We start from the raw sequence: 12,752 nt of genomic DNA, 5'->3' as shown, positions 1-12,752 counted from the left end.
TTAAACATTAGCGCTTGTTTTTGGATTTGGGTTTCACCTGTGAAAACTGAATTTGCTTGTAAGCAAACATGAAGACCAGAGAGCTGTCTATTGGAGAAAATCAAACCATTGTGAAGCTGAGAGAAGAGGGAAAATCAATCAGAGCTATTGCTCAAACATTGACCATAACCAATACAACAATTTTGGAATGTCCTGAAAAAGAAAAAAACTACTGGTGTACTGAGCAACAGACATCGAACAGGTCGCCCAAGGGTATCAACAGCAGTTGATGATAGAAACATTGTGAGAGCTTCGAAGAAACACCCAAAGACAACAGTCAGTGACATCACTGCCAACCTCCATGGGGCAGGGGTTAAGGTATCACATTCCACTGTTCGAAGAAGACAGAAGAAATATACAGGCCATACCACAACATGCAAACCACTCATCAGCAAAAAGAATCGCAAGGCCAGATTGGATTTTACAAAGTACAGAGATGAGCCACAAATGTTTTCTGGACTGATGAGACCAAGATTAACCAAAGTGATGGAAAGGCCAGAGTATGAGAAAGGAGAAAGGATCTGCTTATGATCGAAAACACAGGTCATCTGTGAAGCATTGGTGGAGGAAATGTCATGCCTTGCGATTGCATGGCTGCTGCTGGACTGGGCTCACTAGTCTTTATTGATGATGTAACTCACTCTTTTTTTGGAGGGGGGGGAAGGTCCTGTCCGACTGTTAGGTCAAGAAGAAAGGAGGATCTGTATCCCTTTTATGCCGGAACAGTGTTACTGTGTCACAGTGGCCTTTTGAAGCTGCCGCTGTGGTTTCTTAGTATTTTAATGGATATTTATGGTTATATTATTAAATTGTTTAATGTTATGTTACATATTATTACTGTTATATTTATTATTATTTATATAACCCAGAGAGCAGAAGTCAAAAGTTATTGTCAGATGGGACTCTACCCAGGCAGAGGAATAAAAGATCTAGATTCGGCATGGTGAAGAAAGGTGACCAGCTATCTGTGTAATTATGTAATTGATTTTTTGTTTCATTCCGCTCATGATGGTAGCAGCAGAATGAATTCTGAAGTCTACAAAACCATTTTGTCTGGCAATTTACAAAAAAATGCATCCACACTAATTGAGAGAAGCTTCATCATGCAACAAGACAATGATCAAAAACACACTGCCAGCACAACAAAGGACTTCATCAGGGGGGGAAAGTGGAAAGTCTTAGACTCCCCAAATCAAGTACCGTACCTTAACCCAATAGAGCATGCATTTTACCTCCTGAGGAGGAGACTGAAGGAAGAAACCCCCAGAAAAAAACAAGCACTAAAAGAGGCCTGGAAAAGCATTTCAAATGAAGAATGCAACACTCTGGTGAAGTCAATGGGTCGCAGGCTTGATGCAGTTATTGCAAGTCAGGGTTATGCCACCATTTATTAAATGTTATTCACTTTAATTAATTTAATCATGTCTCTTCCACTACTTTTGCTCACTTGAAAAGTGGGTGGGTTCAAACACAGGGTGCTCTGTCCTGAGTTGTTTAACACATCTAGATATAAATAGCATGAAATAAAAGCTGGGATTCTGAACTTTTGTCTCATTCATCTTTTGATCTGAAACCCAAATGTCTTCAGTATAGAACAAAAAAACAAAAGGAATTGACCTTGCCGTTCCAATATTTTTGGAGAGGACTGTAGATAAATGTGTGGCAAGATCAGTGACAATTAGTTTCAATACAAAGAGGTGTGGGCGTGAGTAAATTTCATACTTCCTTACACACTGGTGGCGTTACAAATGACACTATCGAAGAAGATGGTCAATTCGCAGGTCGACTTCAAATCCCTCATATTGCGTCGGCTCCTTAAATTTGCTACATACCGATCGACGCAACTAATCAAAGCAAAACTGGACAATCACGAACAAATTAAAGTCGGCAACTGACCATCATGCATTTACTGACGACCCCGAACTCGGGGGAGGGGTGGACCTCTGGCATTCTTCGCGGGAAAGAAAGTTTTGAAGTGCCACTTTAAATATTGTACTGAATTACAAGCAATAGGCAAGTTAAAAGCAGATTACCCTGGAGCTGGAACTGTATTTCTCATTCGGCAGTGAATACAAAGACAGGACAGGGGAAAAGAAAGGAGTATTTTTTTTTTATTATTTTAATAATTTTCAATCTTGTCACGGAGTTTCAAGATGGCAATCACACATCCTTTGCACATTTATCCATGATGCATACGGAGATACATAAGAGGCTTCTGGCAACGATAGCCCCATTCATTGCCCGCATGAACACAAACCTTTGTTGGGACCGATCATGTGATAAAACCTGGCATTTTGATTCGCCGTAACAATTCATTCTATGAAAATGTTGGATTACTGAACAGCAATTTCATGTTTTTTGTGTCCTTTTTTAATTTAAAAAAATAATAATAATCATCAATCTCATAAGATTAACTACTCACCATTATAAATGTTTTATTTGTTCATATTAAGTTGAATGGTGTTACTAACCAGAAAAGCAACACGAGTGACAAATCTACAGAGAGGATGGATTATTCAAGATTTTGGACATTGTAGGGAAAAAACACAATTCTTACCTTATGAATAAATGTATCAGCTAATCATATAGTTTGAGCAATTATTTTAATTAAATTTCCATTCCCCTTACTATAAATTCCGTAATACCGGTGACGCATCTTACAACCCCAATTCCATTGTTTTTAGCAAATAATCATTAAGTTAGAATTTTATGGCTGCAACACGTTCCAAAAAAACTGGGACAGGGTCTTGTTTACCACTGTGTTACATCACCTTTTCTTTTAACAACATTCAATAAACGTTTGGGAACAGAGGACACTAATTGTTGAAGCTTTGTAGGTGGAATTCTTTCCCATTCTTGCTTGAGTCCGGGGTCCCCGTTGTCGTATTTTACGCTTCATAATGCGCCACACATTTTTAATGGGAGACAGGTCTGCACTGCAGGCAGGCCAGTCTAGTACCCGCAGTCTTTTACTACGAAGCCACGCTGTTGTAACACGTGCAGAATGTGGTTTGGCATTGTCTTGCTGAAATAAGCAGGGGCGTCCATGAAAAAGACGTTGCTTGGATGGCAGCATATGTTTCTCCAAAATCTGTAAGTACCTTTCAGCATTAATGATGCCTTCACAGATGTGTAAGTTACCCATGCCATTGGCACCAACACAGACCCATACCATCACAGATGCTGGCTTTTGAACTTTGCATCCATAACAGTCCGGATGGTTGATCCGGACTGTTATGGTGATGAAGTCCCTAAATTGATGATGATGATGAAATCCCTAAATTCCTTGTTTTTCATACACTTGTTCACAAAGAGGTGACCCTCGCCCCATCTTTGCTTGTGAATGACTGAGCAATTCAGGGAAGCTCCTGTTATACCCAATCATGGGACCAACCTGTTCCCAATTAGCCTGTTCACCTGTGGGATGTGCTGTTCCAAACAGGTGTTTGATGAGCATTCCTCAACTTTCTCAGTGTTTCTTGCCACCCGTCCCAGCTTTTTTGGAAGGCGTTGCAGCCATAAAATTCTAAGTGAATGATTATTTGCTAAAAACAATCAAGTTTATCAGTTTGAGCATTAAATGTCTTTGTAGTGTATACAATTAAATATAGCTTGAACATGATTTGTAAATCATTGTATTCTGTTTAACACAATGTCCCAACTTCATTGGAATTGGGGTTATAGTTACATATCGTTGGCAACTACTGAGAACTAGTTGCAGAACCACGCACACTGTGCGATGCAACTGAATGGTTGAGTTGCATCCATCCATCCATCCATTTTCTACCGCTTATCTGAGGTCGGGTCGCGGGGGCAGTAGCTTTAGCGGGGACGCCCAGACTTCCCTCTCCCCAGCCACTTCATCTAGCTCTTCCGGGGGGATCCTGAGGCGTTCCCAGGCCAGCCGAAGGATGTAGTCTCTCCAGCGTGTCCTGGGTAGTCCCCGGGGTCTCGTCCCGGTGGGGCGTGCCCAGAACACCTCACCAGGGAGGCGTCCGGGAGACATCCGAATCAGATGCCCCAGCCACCTCATCTGGCTCCTCTCGATGTGGAGGAGCAGCGGCTCTACTCTGAGATCCTCCCGGATGACCAAGCTTCTCACCCTCTCTCTAAGGGAGAGCCCGGACACCCTACGGAGGAAACTCATTTCGGCCGCTTGTATCTGGGATCTTGTTCTTGATTGGTTGAGTTACATTTGGTGGTTTTACACACAGGACAGTGATCCGGTAATAAGGCATGAAAAAAGGAGCACAAAAAAAAAATCTAATTCAGTGTATCCATGTCAAACTTACGATCTTTGCATTTTTGCCACTTTTGCGCAGTTGTTGCACAGCATATGCATGCTCCACGTTGTCCATAGACACTGCATTCACCATTACCACACGATCATTTTCTCTGAAACGTCAAACATGAGGATAATTAACACAGAGAAAGACATGTATGTCGAGGGAAACGCTCATGGAAACTTACTGCAGCAATCCCTCTGCTGGACCTCCTTTTAAAACATCAGATATCACAATGGAGGTCTCCCCGCTTTGAAAATGTGGGTTGTCTCGCCCACCTGAGATGGCAATACCAAACCCAAATCCAGCAGCCTGCACATAAGGAAAAATTCACAACATACTAATATGGAACAATATTTTCTTTACAATGTGTAAATAAATGAACTAGGGCTGGGGGGTGGGGACAACGACGACGACTAACTCGGCTAAGTCGACATCAAAAATAGGTAGATGCAAAATTTCTGTTCACCTGGAACCAAACAAATAAAATAAACAATAAAGCCGTTCTGCCCGGAACAATGTTTGCGCCGCCGGAACCCATGTTTCACACACAGTTATTGACAGACGCAGTGTTGGGCCACTGACAAAAAAAAAGAAACGACAGAGGTGTGTCTGTAAGTGATTTTTAAGACACTGTTAGATGTGTAATACATATAACATGATTGTTGGGTGAGCTAAATAGTAGTTTTTTTACATAAACGGTCATCGCTAGCGTGCTAATGCTACTTGCTAACCCTTTGGCATTTAGTTGTCCCAAATTCTGTACACCGAATTTACACCATACACGTATTACCAACATCTGGAGTTTCAGGATAGATGTAAATTCCTCATAAGTGAGAAAAGAATGCATGTTAGTAAAAAAGCATTTGAAATTAAAAATGTAAAGGAAATTTGAGCGGGGGTGATTATTATTCAATTATTCCATCAATAATCAATAAGAGAATCGATTCTAAAAAGATTCAATGGTGACAGCCCGAAAATTCATTGTTAAAACTAGCAATTAATGGCTCATATTTGTAATATTGCAATTATTGTAAAGCAAATTATGTTTGTGAAACAACATTTTTCCATAGAGACAGCCCAACAGAAGCAGGCCATGTGATGTAAACTAGCATCCATAAAATTAGCAGCGAGCCAGAGGGCTCTGAGCCAACGGGCTGCTCCTTCAGCCTCACTAAAGCTGCTACTAACTAGATTACAACAACCAGTCCAGTCTAGACAGGTACTCCAGTCTACACGTTGCCGGGGCACAACTGCATCAATTAAAAATATTTGATAACCTTAGTTTTGGAATAGGGAAATTACTAATATTTCATCTAAGATGTGTACGCAATATACCACTAGTTCAATATACTATACGCATCATTTTGATTTCATGAATTAGCTGGGGCCTTTATTTTCCCCTAAATCTAAATTTAATAAGTACAATTTTGGAACATTACTGTCATCCATCCATCCATCCATCCATTTTCAACACCACTTATCCTGGTTAGGGTCGCGGGACGCTGGAGCATATCCCAGCTGACTTCGGGCGAAAGGCGGACTACATCCTGCACTGCACGCCAGTCAGTCACAGGGCACATTCACACTCACATTCACAGCGTCACTGAGTGGGAACTGAACCCACGCTGCCCGCACCAAAGTCAGGCGAGTGTACCACGACACCATCAGTGACTCATTACTGTCATATTCAAGGGAAAACTTTGGGAAAGGCCGTTTACAGTTCAAGTATGTCTCTACCCCAGTAGACAAAACAAGCTCCATAAAGGCATACTTGGATGAGTTCGGTGTGAAAGATATTGACTGTCCTGCACAGATGCACCGACCTCAGCCCCACCCATGGGATAAACTAGAGTGGAGATGGTGAGCCCGGCCCACTCAGCCAACGTCAGTGACCTCACACGTTCTTCTGGTTGAATTGGCAAACAGACACTCACAGACGCATGACGGTATTTCCAAAAGAGGGAAGGCTAATAGGTGCAAAAAGGGGGACCAACCCCATATTTGCGGATTGTGTAAGAGGTGCCCCAATGCCTTGGCTCACAGTAAATGTAGGACAGTATGACTTCTAGTTGTGCCTGAGACGCTGATCAGTTGTTCATACCATTCTCATCTATTAGAATTCAGAGGTGCAGTCCATGAAAATGAAATCTGACCAAGATAAAAAGCAAGAGTGCATTTCCTTCTTTGTTTTGAGCAGGAAGGAAGCGAAAAGTAGTAGTAAGGAAGTGGATGCTGTCTGTCTGTCTTTCTTAGCTTTGTTTCCTGCCATTTGGGCTCCTTGACTATTGTTCCAGCAACATACATCCTGCTTCTACAGCTGGTCCTCTCAGTACAAGGAAAGAAGACTCATGATTGGGTAAAGGACATGGGGCAACATTGAGGGAGATGTTCAGAACAAATAAGAACTAATTCGCAATTACGACACAAGATACAGACAGGAAGGGGAAAAGACAATAGAGAAGAAATGGCAAAGAATTATAGGGCTGTAAACACCAACCCTGTGAAGGGTCACTGTGTGCTGTTCCCATATGACTGTTTCCTCCATCGCTGCGCTCTGGAAGAGAAGACACAAAAAGGAAATCTTCATTATGACATACAGTAGGCATTGATTTGTAAGGTTTTCCTTGAGTCTTGTCATCTAATTTTAATTGCAGACCAAAAGTTTAAACCAGAAAAAGCAGGTCGCACACAATAATACAAAACAACACAGCTTCTAAAAACAACACATTTTGCATCATTGCATCAAAATCACATCATATTGAGATTATCTTTCCTGTCACTGGCATCGGACCTTAAACCTCCTTTGTCCAAATTTGGGAAATTTCGTCTTTTTTCCCCCCCACAAAATACTATTGGTCAGTCCCCACGTGGGTGTGTTATTTTTACAAATTACTGACCAATATAAAAGTGTTGAAAATGACTTGCTCTCCTTGACGATGCAATGTTAATGGCTTTACAAAGTTTTTTTTTTTTTTTTTTTGGCTTCCTGAAAAGTGATGGCCTTGGAGATGCGAGGTTTCCGGCCAACGCCAGCTATATCAATAAAAATATAATTATTTTATTATACCTATTCTATATTATCTATCCATTTAACCAGAAAATCTTAACATTGAAACAACAAAATATGATAACTGGATGCAAAAGCTCTTATAATCCAGGAAATGAACATTGCTTAGCTTAATGAAGGATCGAGAACCAAGACACCCACAAAAAAGGAGAGATAACAGTCATAAGGTAGGTAATGTCATGCTTATTTACATGACTGGAGAGCCGCAAGTCCATATGTGAAAAGATTATGAGTGACAGCAATGTGAGTGAATAGCCACTAAGGATCTTGTGAGATATGAAAAGCAGAGTAAACGTGCAAATATTATTCCTGGGTGGGTCATTTGAGAGCTGAAGCAAAGATTAATTTAGCTACTCATCTCTCTCTGTGGATTAAATTTACGCTACACAAGCATCTCGCTATCACTCATTTTCAACGTTGGGTTGCATCAACTATAGGGGCAACTGGGTTGACAGTTGATTCAATTGTCACTACCAAGTTGCTTACATGACTGTCTGCATGTCTCTTTTGCTTTAAAGTCCTTAATGTCAGAAAAGAGCCAGTCACACTTTAGCGGTTCTTTGCCTGGATCCAGAATTAAATAATTAGGTCTGAAACCAACATTTTAACTGAGTAGTACATCGTTTGCCTGAAATTTCATCTCTCCATTGCTCCCTTCCAGCTGATAAAGCACTGTTGGTCGGTTGCATCTGCCTGTAGGGAGTGAGTCTACAGCTGTCTGTGGCAGAATGCTGAGCACAGTCCAATGTGGCAAGAAAAGACAAACACCACCATGCATGCCACAGTGCACATTAACTACCACTTCCATAATCAGGCCTTCAAAACATCTCGGTGTGCTATCTGTCCACCCCATCATTGGGATAAGCGTCCCAATCTTAATCAGTATTTTGTAGTCGAACAACCTCACCAATCATCTTCAGGCTCATAATAATTACTGTCATTATCATCCTCTTCATTAATATTGTATGGCTGCACTGCAATGTAATAAGAATGTGCAACAGATGGAATGTTGGAAAGACTAAATCTTTATTAACACAAGCACATTCAATAGTCAAGTTGAGCAAGAGACTGACGCCTCTTTTACAAGAAGATTGTGCAATGTCCTCTGTCGTGCCAACTTGGCTTGTTTACACAGAACATAATCAAGATAGGCAAAAAGCCACCTAGCATGTGGATGAAACATTCCTAGACAACTGCTGTGCAATGGGGGCTAGAATTGACCAAATGTACCTAAAATAAATGGAGAAAATCAGGAGCAGATTGGCTTTCCAAGTAAAATTTTGTCAGATTATGCACATATAAAATAGGAAATTTCCTCAAGTGGGAAGATGGGTTACAGACCACAAATAAATCATTTTTGTTTTAAGCAATGTGAGACATTTTGCCGAGAACAAAAACTGTACTGCACTTACAGTACTGTAAGTCTAGATGAGTTTTTTTTCACTCATCTTATAATTTCAGTCACCTGCAACAATAAATCAGTTGGCCCCATCCTATTGAAATCAGAACCTTTTGACCCCAATTTCCATGGCAGCTCTGTGTGGATGTTATTTATGTCCATAATTGGCGCAGAGCTTGGGTGTCCCCCAAAACTATCCCCCCCTCTCCAGTCCCCCTTCCATGTCTGCCACTACAACTCCCACACTAATACTGCTATTGTTTGATGGGTCGTGACCCATTTATCCACAACTCCCTCTGACATTCCCAAACACATCCATTTCTCTGAAGTGTTTTGTGATCTATTCAGCCATCCGTTCATCCATCCTATCATCTAACTGTCCAGGCCCACCAAGGGGAACTACACATGAGAAACAGGGTGATTGGGTCACAGAGATCAGGCAGAAAGGTGCCCTTGTCCTTGAATTGTGGATTGCAGTGTGAGGCAGGGAGCAGTGTGAAGAGGAAAAGAACAGCCAATGACTGGCTACACTAATTACACATGGGAATGTAAGCTATCCGTTGAAACATTAGGGATGTATTATATAGACACACACACACACACACACACACACACACACACACACACACGACTCTCGTTTAACATTTTCTGTAAAGGAATACCAAAAGGCCACGGTGCACATACACAGACGATGACCCAGGCTGAGAAGGGCTTACAGAAATGGAGATTCATACTGTAGATCAACTGACTCAGGAGTTATCAGTGGAAGAACAAGAGACACAGAAGCATCTTGAAGCAGGGGGGTTGATCGTCGAAATTTTCTGCTGGCAATTGTTAGGGTTATCCTGTAAATCTACAGATATTCTCAATTTAGCACCGAAAGGAGGTTATGATAAAGCTATACAATTTCATTCTAGTATGCCACCGCCACCTAGAGGTTATGAAAAAGGCATAGACAATCATTAATTTCTAATATATTTATATTTCTAATAATTTCTTCATGGGTGTTTTGTTTAATGATAATGCTTTTCTGAAATGCTTGACAGTTTAATTTGAATCCCATTAAAATAAAATTAAATGTTTCGCCTGGTCCATGTTTTCTTTAAAGAATTGTACCCATCTTACAAATTCTGCCTGGGTAATCAAACAGGAGCACAACTGTGTGTTTTGTCGTTTACTAAATAAAAGTAGGGCTGTGAATTTCAAAATAAGAGCGAGTAAATTAAAAAAAAGGATTACGTTTTCAAATAAAGTGCTTAACTTCATAATAGTTCATTGGGAAAAAAAATACAGATAATACTTCGTTTTGATCATATGGGTAGAAGCAAAATTATGCATTGCAAAAATGCATTATACATAGGTCCAAGGGTTTTCCAGAATTTTGAGGTCAACTTTGGGGGTGCGTATTATACATGGGTGTGATTTATACACGAGAATACAGTAATAAGGAATCACAATTTGCATTTTCACCAGGAGCAGAAGAAACAGCTGGTTGAAACTATTTCTGCTAGCCAACGACCCATCCACCCATGTTTTATCAAACGTTCCACACAACTCAGAGTAAAGTGAATCATATGATGGAAACTTTCATTGCTAAAGATTTGTACTCACATTTGGGGTTCCGTGGTCATTTCTGTCCTTCGGCAATTGTGCAATACTTGGCTGTAACCAGTAGAGGTATTGTTGCTTCAGTCTGAACTCACTTGCGCGCTTAAGAATAACCTAACATTTGGCACAACTCCTCCGTGACACATTATTCTACTCAACCACAATGGCATAAAGGAGTTAAAAACATTCAGAAAAAAAGTAAAAGCATTAGGTTCATTCAAAGGAACTGCCTTAAGAGCTCAGAGACATAATTGTGCCAAGGCACAGATACAGCCAAGGTTACAACTAAATTTCTGCTGCACTTAAGCTTCGTAAGAGCACAGTGGCCTCCATAATCCTTAAAAGGAAGAAGTTTGGGACGACCAGAACCCTTCCTAGAGCTGGCCGTTCAGCCAAACTGAGCAATCGGGGGAGAAGAGCCTTGGTGAGAGAGGTAAAGTAGAACCCAAAGATCACTGTGGCTGAGCTCCAGAGATGCAGTCGGGAGATGGGAGTAAGTTCTAGAAAGTCAACCATTACTGCAGCCCTCCACCAGTCTGGGCTTTATGAAGAAGAAGAAGAAGAATCACCTTTTATTGTCATGAACATGCATGCATGCACACAAAATTTGTTCTCTGCATTTTATCCATCAAAGTGAACACATACACATGTTAGTGGAACACACTGGAGCAGGGGGCAGCTGAAGCGCCAAGGGAGCATTCCGGTGTGTCAGTGTTTTGCTCAAGGACACCGCAGCCGTGAGCCCGGGGGATGTTGGTGGCTGGTCCAGTGGGGGTCTTGAACCACGGTGGCAGGCGATGATCTTAACCATTGAGCCACGGCTTTATGGCGTAGTGGACTGACGGAAGCCTCTCCTCAGTGCAAGACACATGAAAGCCCGCATGGAGTTTGCTTAAAAAATAATAATAATTTTTTTAAATAAAATAAAAACACCTGAAGGGCTCCAAGATGGTGAGAAATAAGATTCTCTGGTCTCTTGCGACCAAGATAGAACATTTTGGCCTTGATTCTAAGGTGTATGTGTGGAGAAAACCAGGCACTGCTCATCACCTGTCCAATACAGTCCCAACAGTGAAGCATGGTGGTGGCAGCATCATGCTGTGGGGGTGTTTTTCAGCTGCAGGGACAGGACGATTAGTTGCAATCGAAGGAAAGATGAATGCGGCCAAGTACAGGAATATCCTGGACTAAAACCTTCTCCAGAGTGCTCAGGACCTCAGACTGGGCCGAAGGTTCACCTTCCAACAAGACAATGACCCTAAATAACAAAGGAGTGGCTATAGAACAACTCCGTGACTGTTCTTGAATGGCCCAGCCAATCCCTGACTTAACCCCAATTGAGCATCTTTGGAGAGACCTGAAAATGGCTGTCCACCAACGTTCTCCATCCAAGCTGACAGAACTGGAGAGGATCTGCAATTAGAATGGCAGAGGATCCCCAAATCCAGGTGTGAAAAAATTGTTGCATCATTCCTAAAAAGACTCATGGCTCTATTAGCTCAAAAGGGTGCTTCTACTAAATACTGAGCAAAGGGTCTGAATACTGTGGCTGTGAGATATTTTTTCTTTTTTTAATAAATCTGCAAACATGTCAACAATTCTGTTTTTTTCTATCAATATGGGGTGCTGTGCGTACATTAATGAGGGGAAAAAAATAACTTAAATTATTTCAGCAAATGGCTGCAATATAACAAAGTGAAAAATTTAAGGGTGTCTGAATACTTTCCGTACACACTGTATTGTAACAGATTTGAGATTCAAGCCACAGTGTTGAAAAACAGGGGGCTCTGCCTGTTTCAGACAAGTATGAATATTTACTGAGACTATATTTTGCACCATCATTGCGATTATGATGGTAATTATTCAGTACAATCAAAAAGGATAATTAATATGCTGTCTGATTGAATGTGAGCTAATCAGCATCCTAAGCATAATGCAGAGTATCAGCGCTGACGTCTAAGAAAAAAAGTAATTATAGCAAATTAGTATTTTTATTAATATATATATATATATATATATATATATATATATATATATACACACATATATATATATATATATATATATATATATATATATATATATACACACACATATATATTTGTTTTTACATTCATAAACATTTCTCTTCAACGTGAAAAATTTTGATCTCTTCACAAGTGATACAATCAAAGGAGGGATATTCTGAGAGGTAGCTAACAATTTGTCAGTTTAAAAGCACATCTATTTTGTCATTGGAACAGTGCAGGTCACACACAGGCCATGCATGTCATTTCTATACAAAGAAAAGAAAATTATTCGCGGGAGAAAGGAAAAGGTTCGTTGAGGTGAGAAAGTAAAAAAAATGTGTATT

The 12,752-nt window shown here is 40.7% G+C and overlaps 1 protein-coding gene across 14 annotated transcripts in view; it reads right to left on the bottom strand.

The window, feature by feature from the left end:
• Positions 1-12,752, bottom strand: part of tjp1a (tight junction protein 1a) — a 193,187-nt gene that overhangs the window by 63,579 nt on the left and 116,856 nt on the right. For all 14 annotated transcript variants that reach the window (XM_061670482.1, XM_061670488.1, XM_061670485.1 and 11 more), the window contains 3 exons: positions 6,823-6,879; positions 4,510-4,634; positions 4,332-4,434 (listed from right to left, as the gene is read on the bottom strand). In XM_061670482.1, the coding sequence (XP_061526466.1) occupies positions 4,332-4,434; positions 4,510-4,634; positions 6,823-6,879 (285 nt within the window). The remainder of the gene's footprint in view (positions 1-4,331; positions 4,435-4,509; positions 4,635-6,822; positions 6,880-12,752) is intronic.

This window comes from Phycodurus eques, chromosome 2 (genome assembly GCF_024500275.1).
Source record: "Phycodurus eques isolate BA_2022a chromosome 2, UOR_Pequ_1.1, whole genome shotgun sequence".
Taxonomy (NCBI): domain Eukaryota; kingdom Metazoa; phylum Chordata; class Actinopteri; order Syngnathiformes; family Syngnathidae; genus Phycodurus; species Phycodurus eques.
This window is presented reverse-complemented; position numbering and strand designations above follow the sequence as displayed.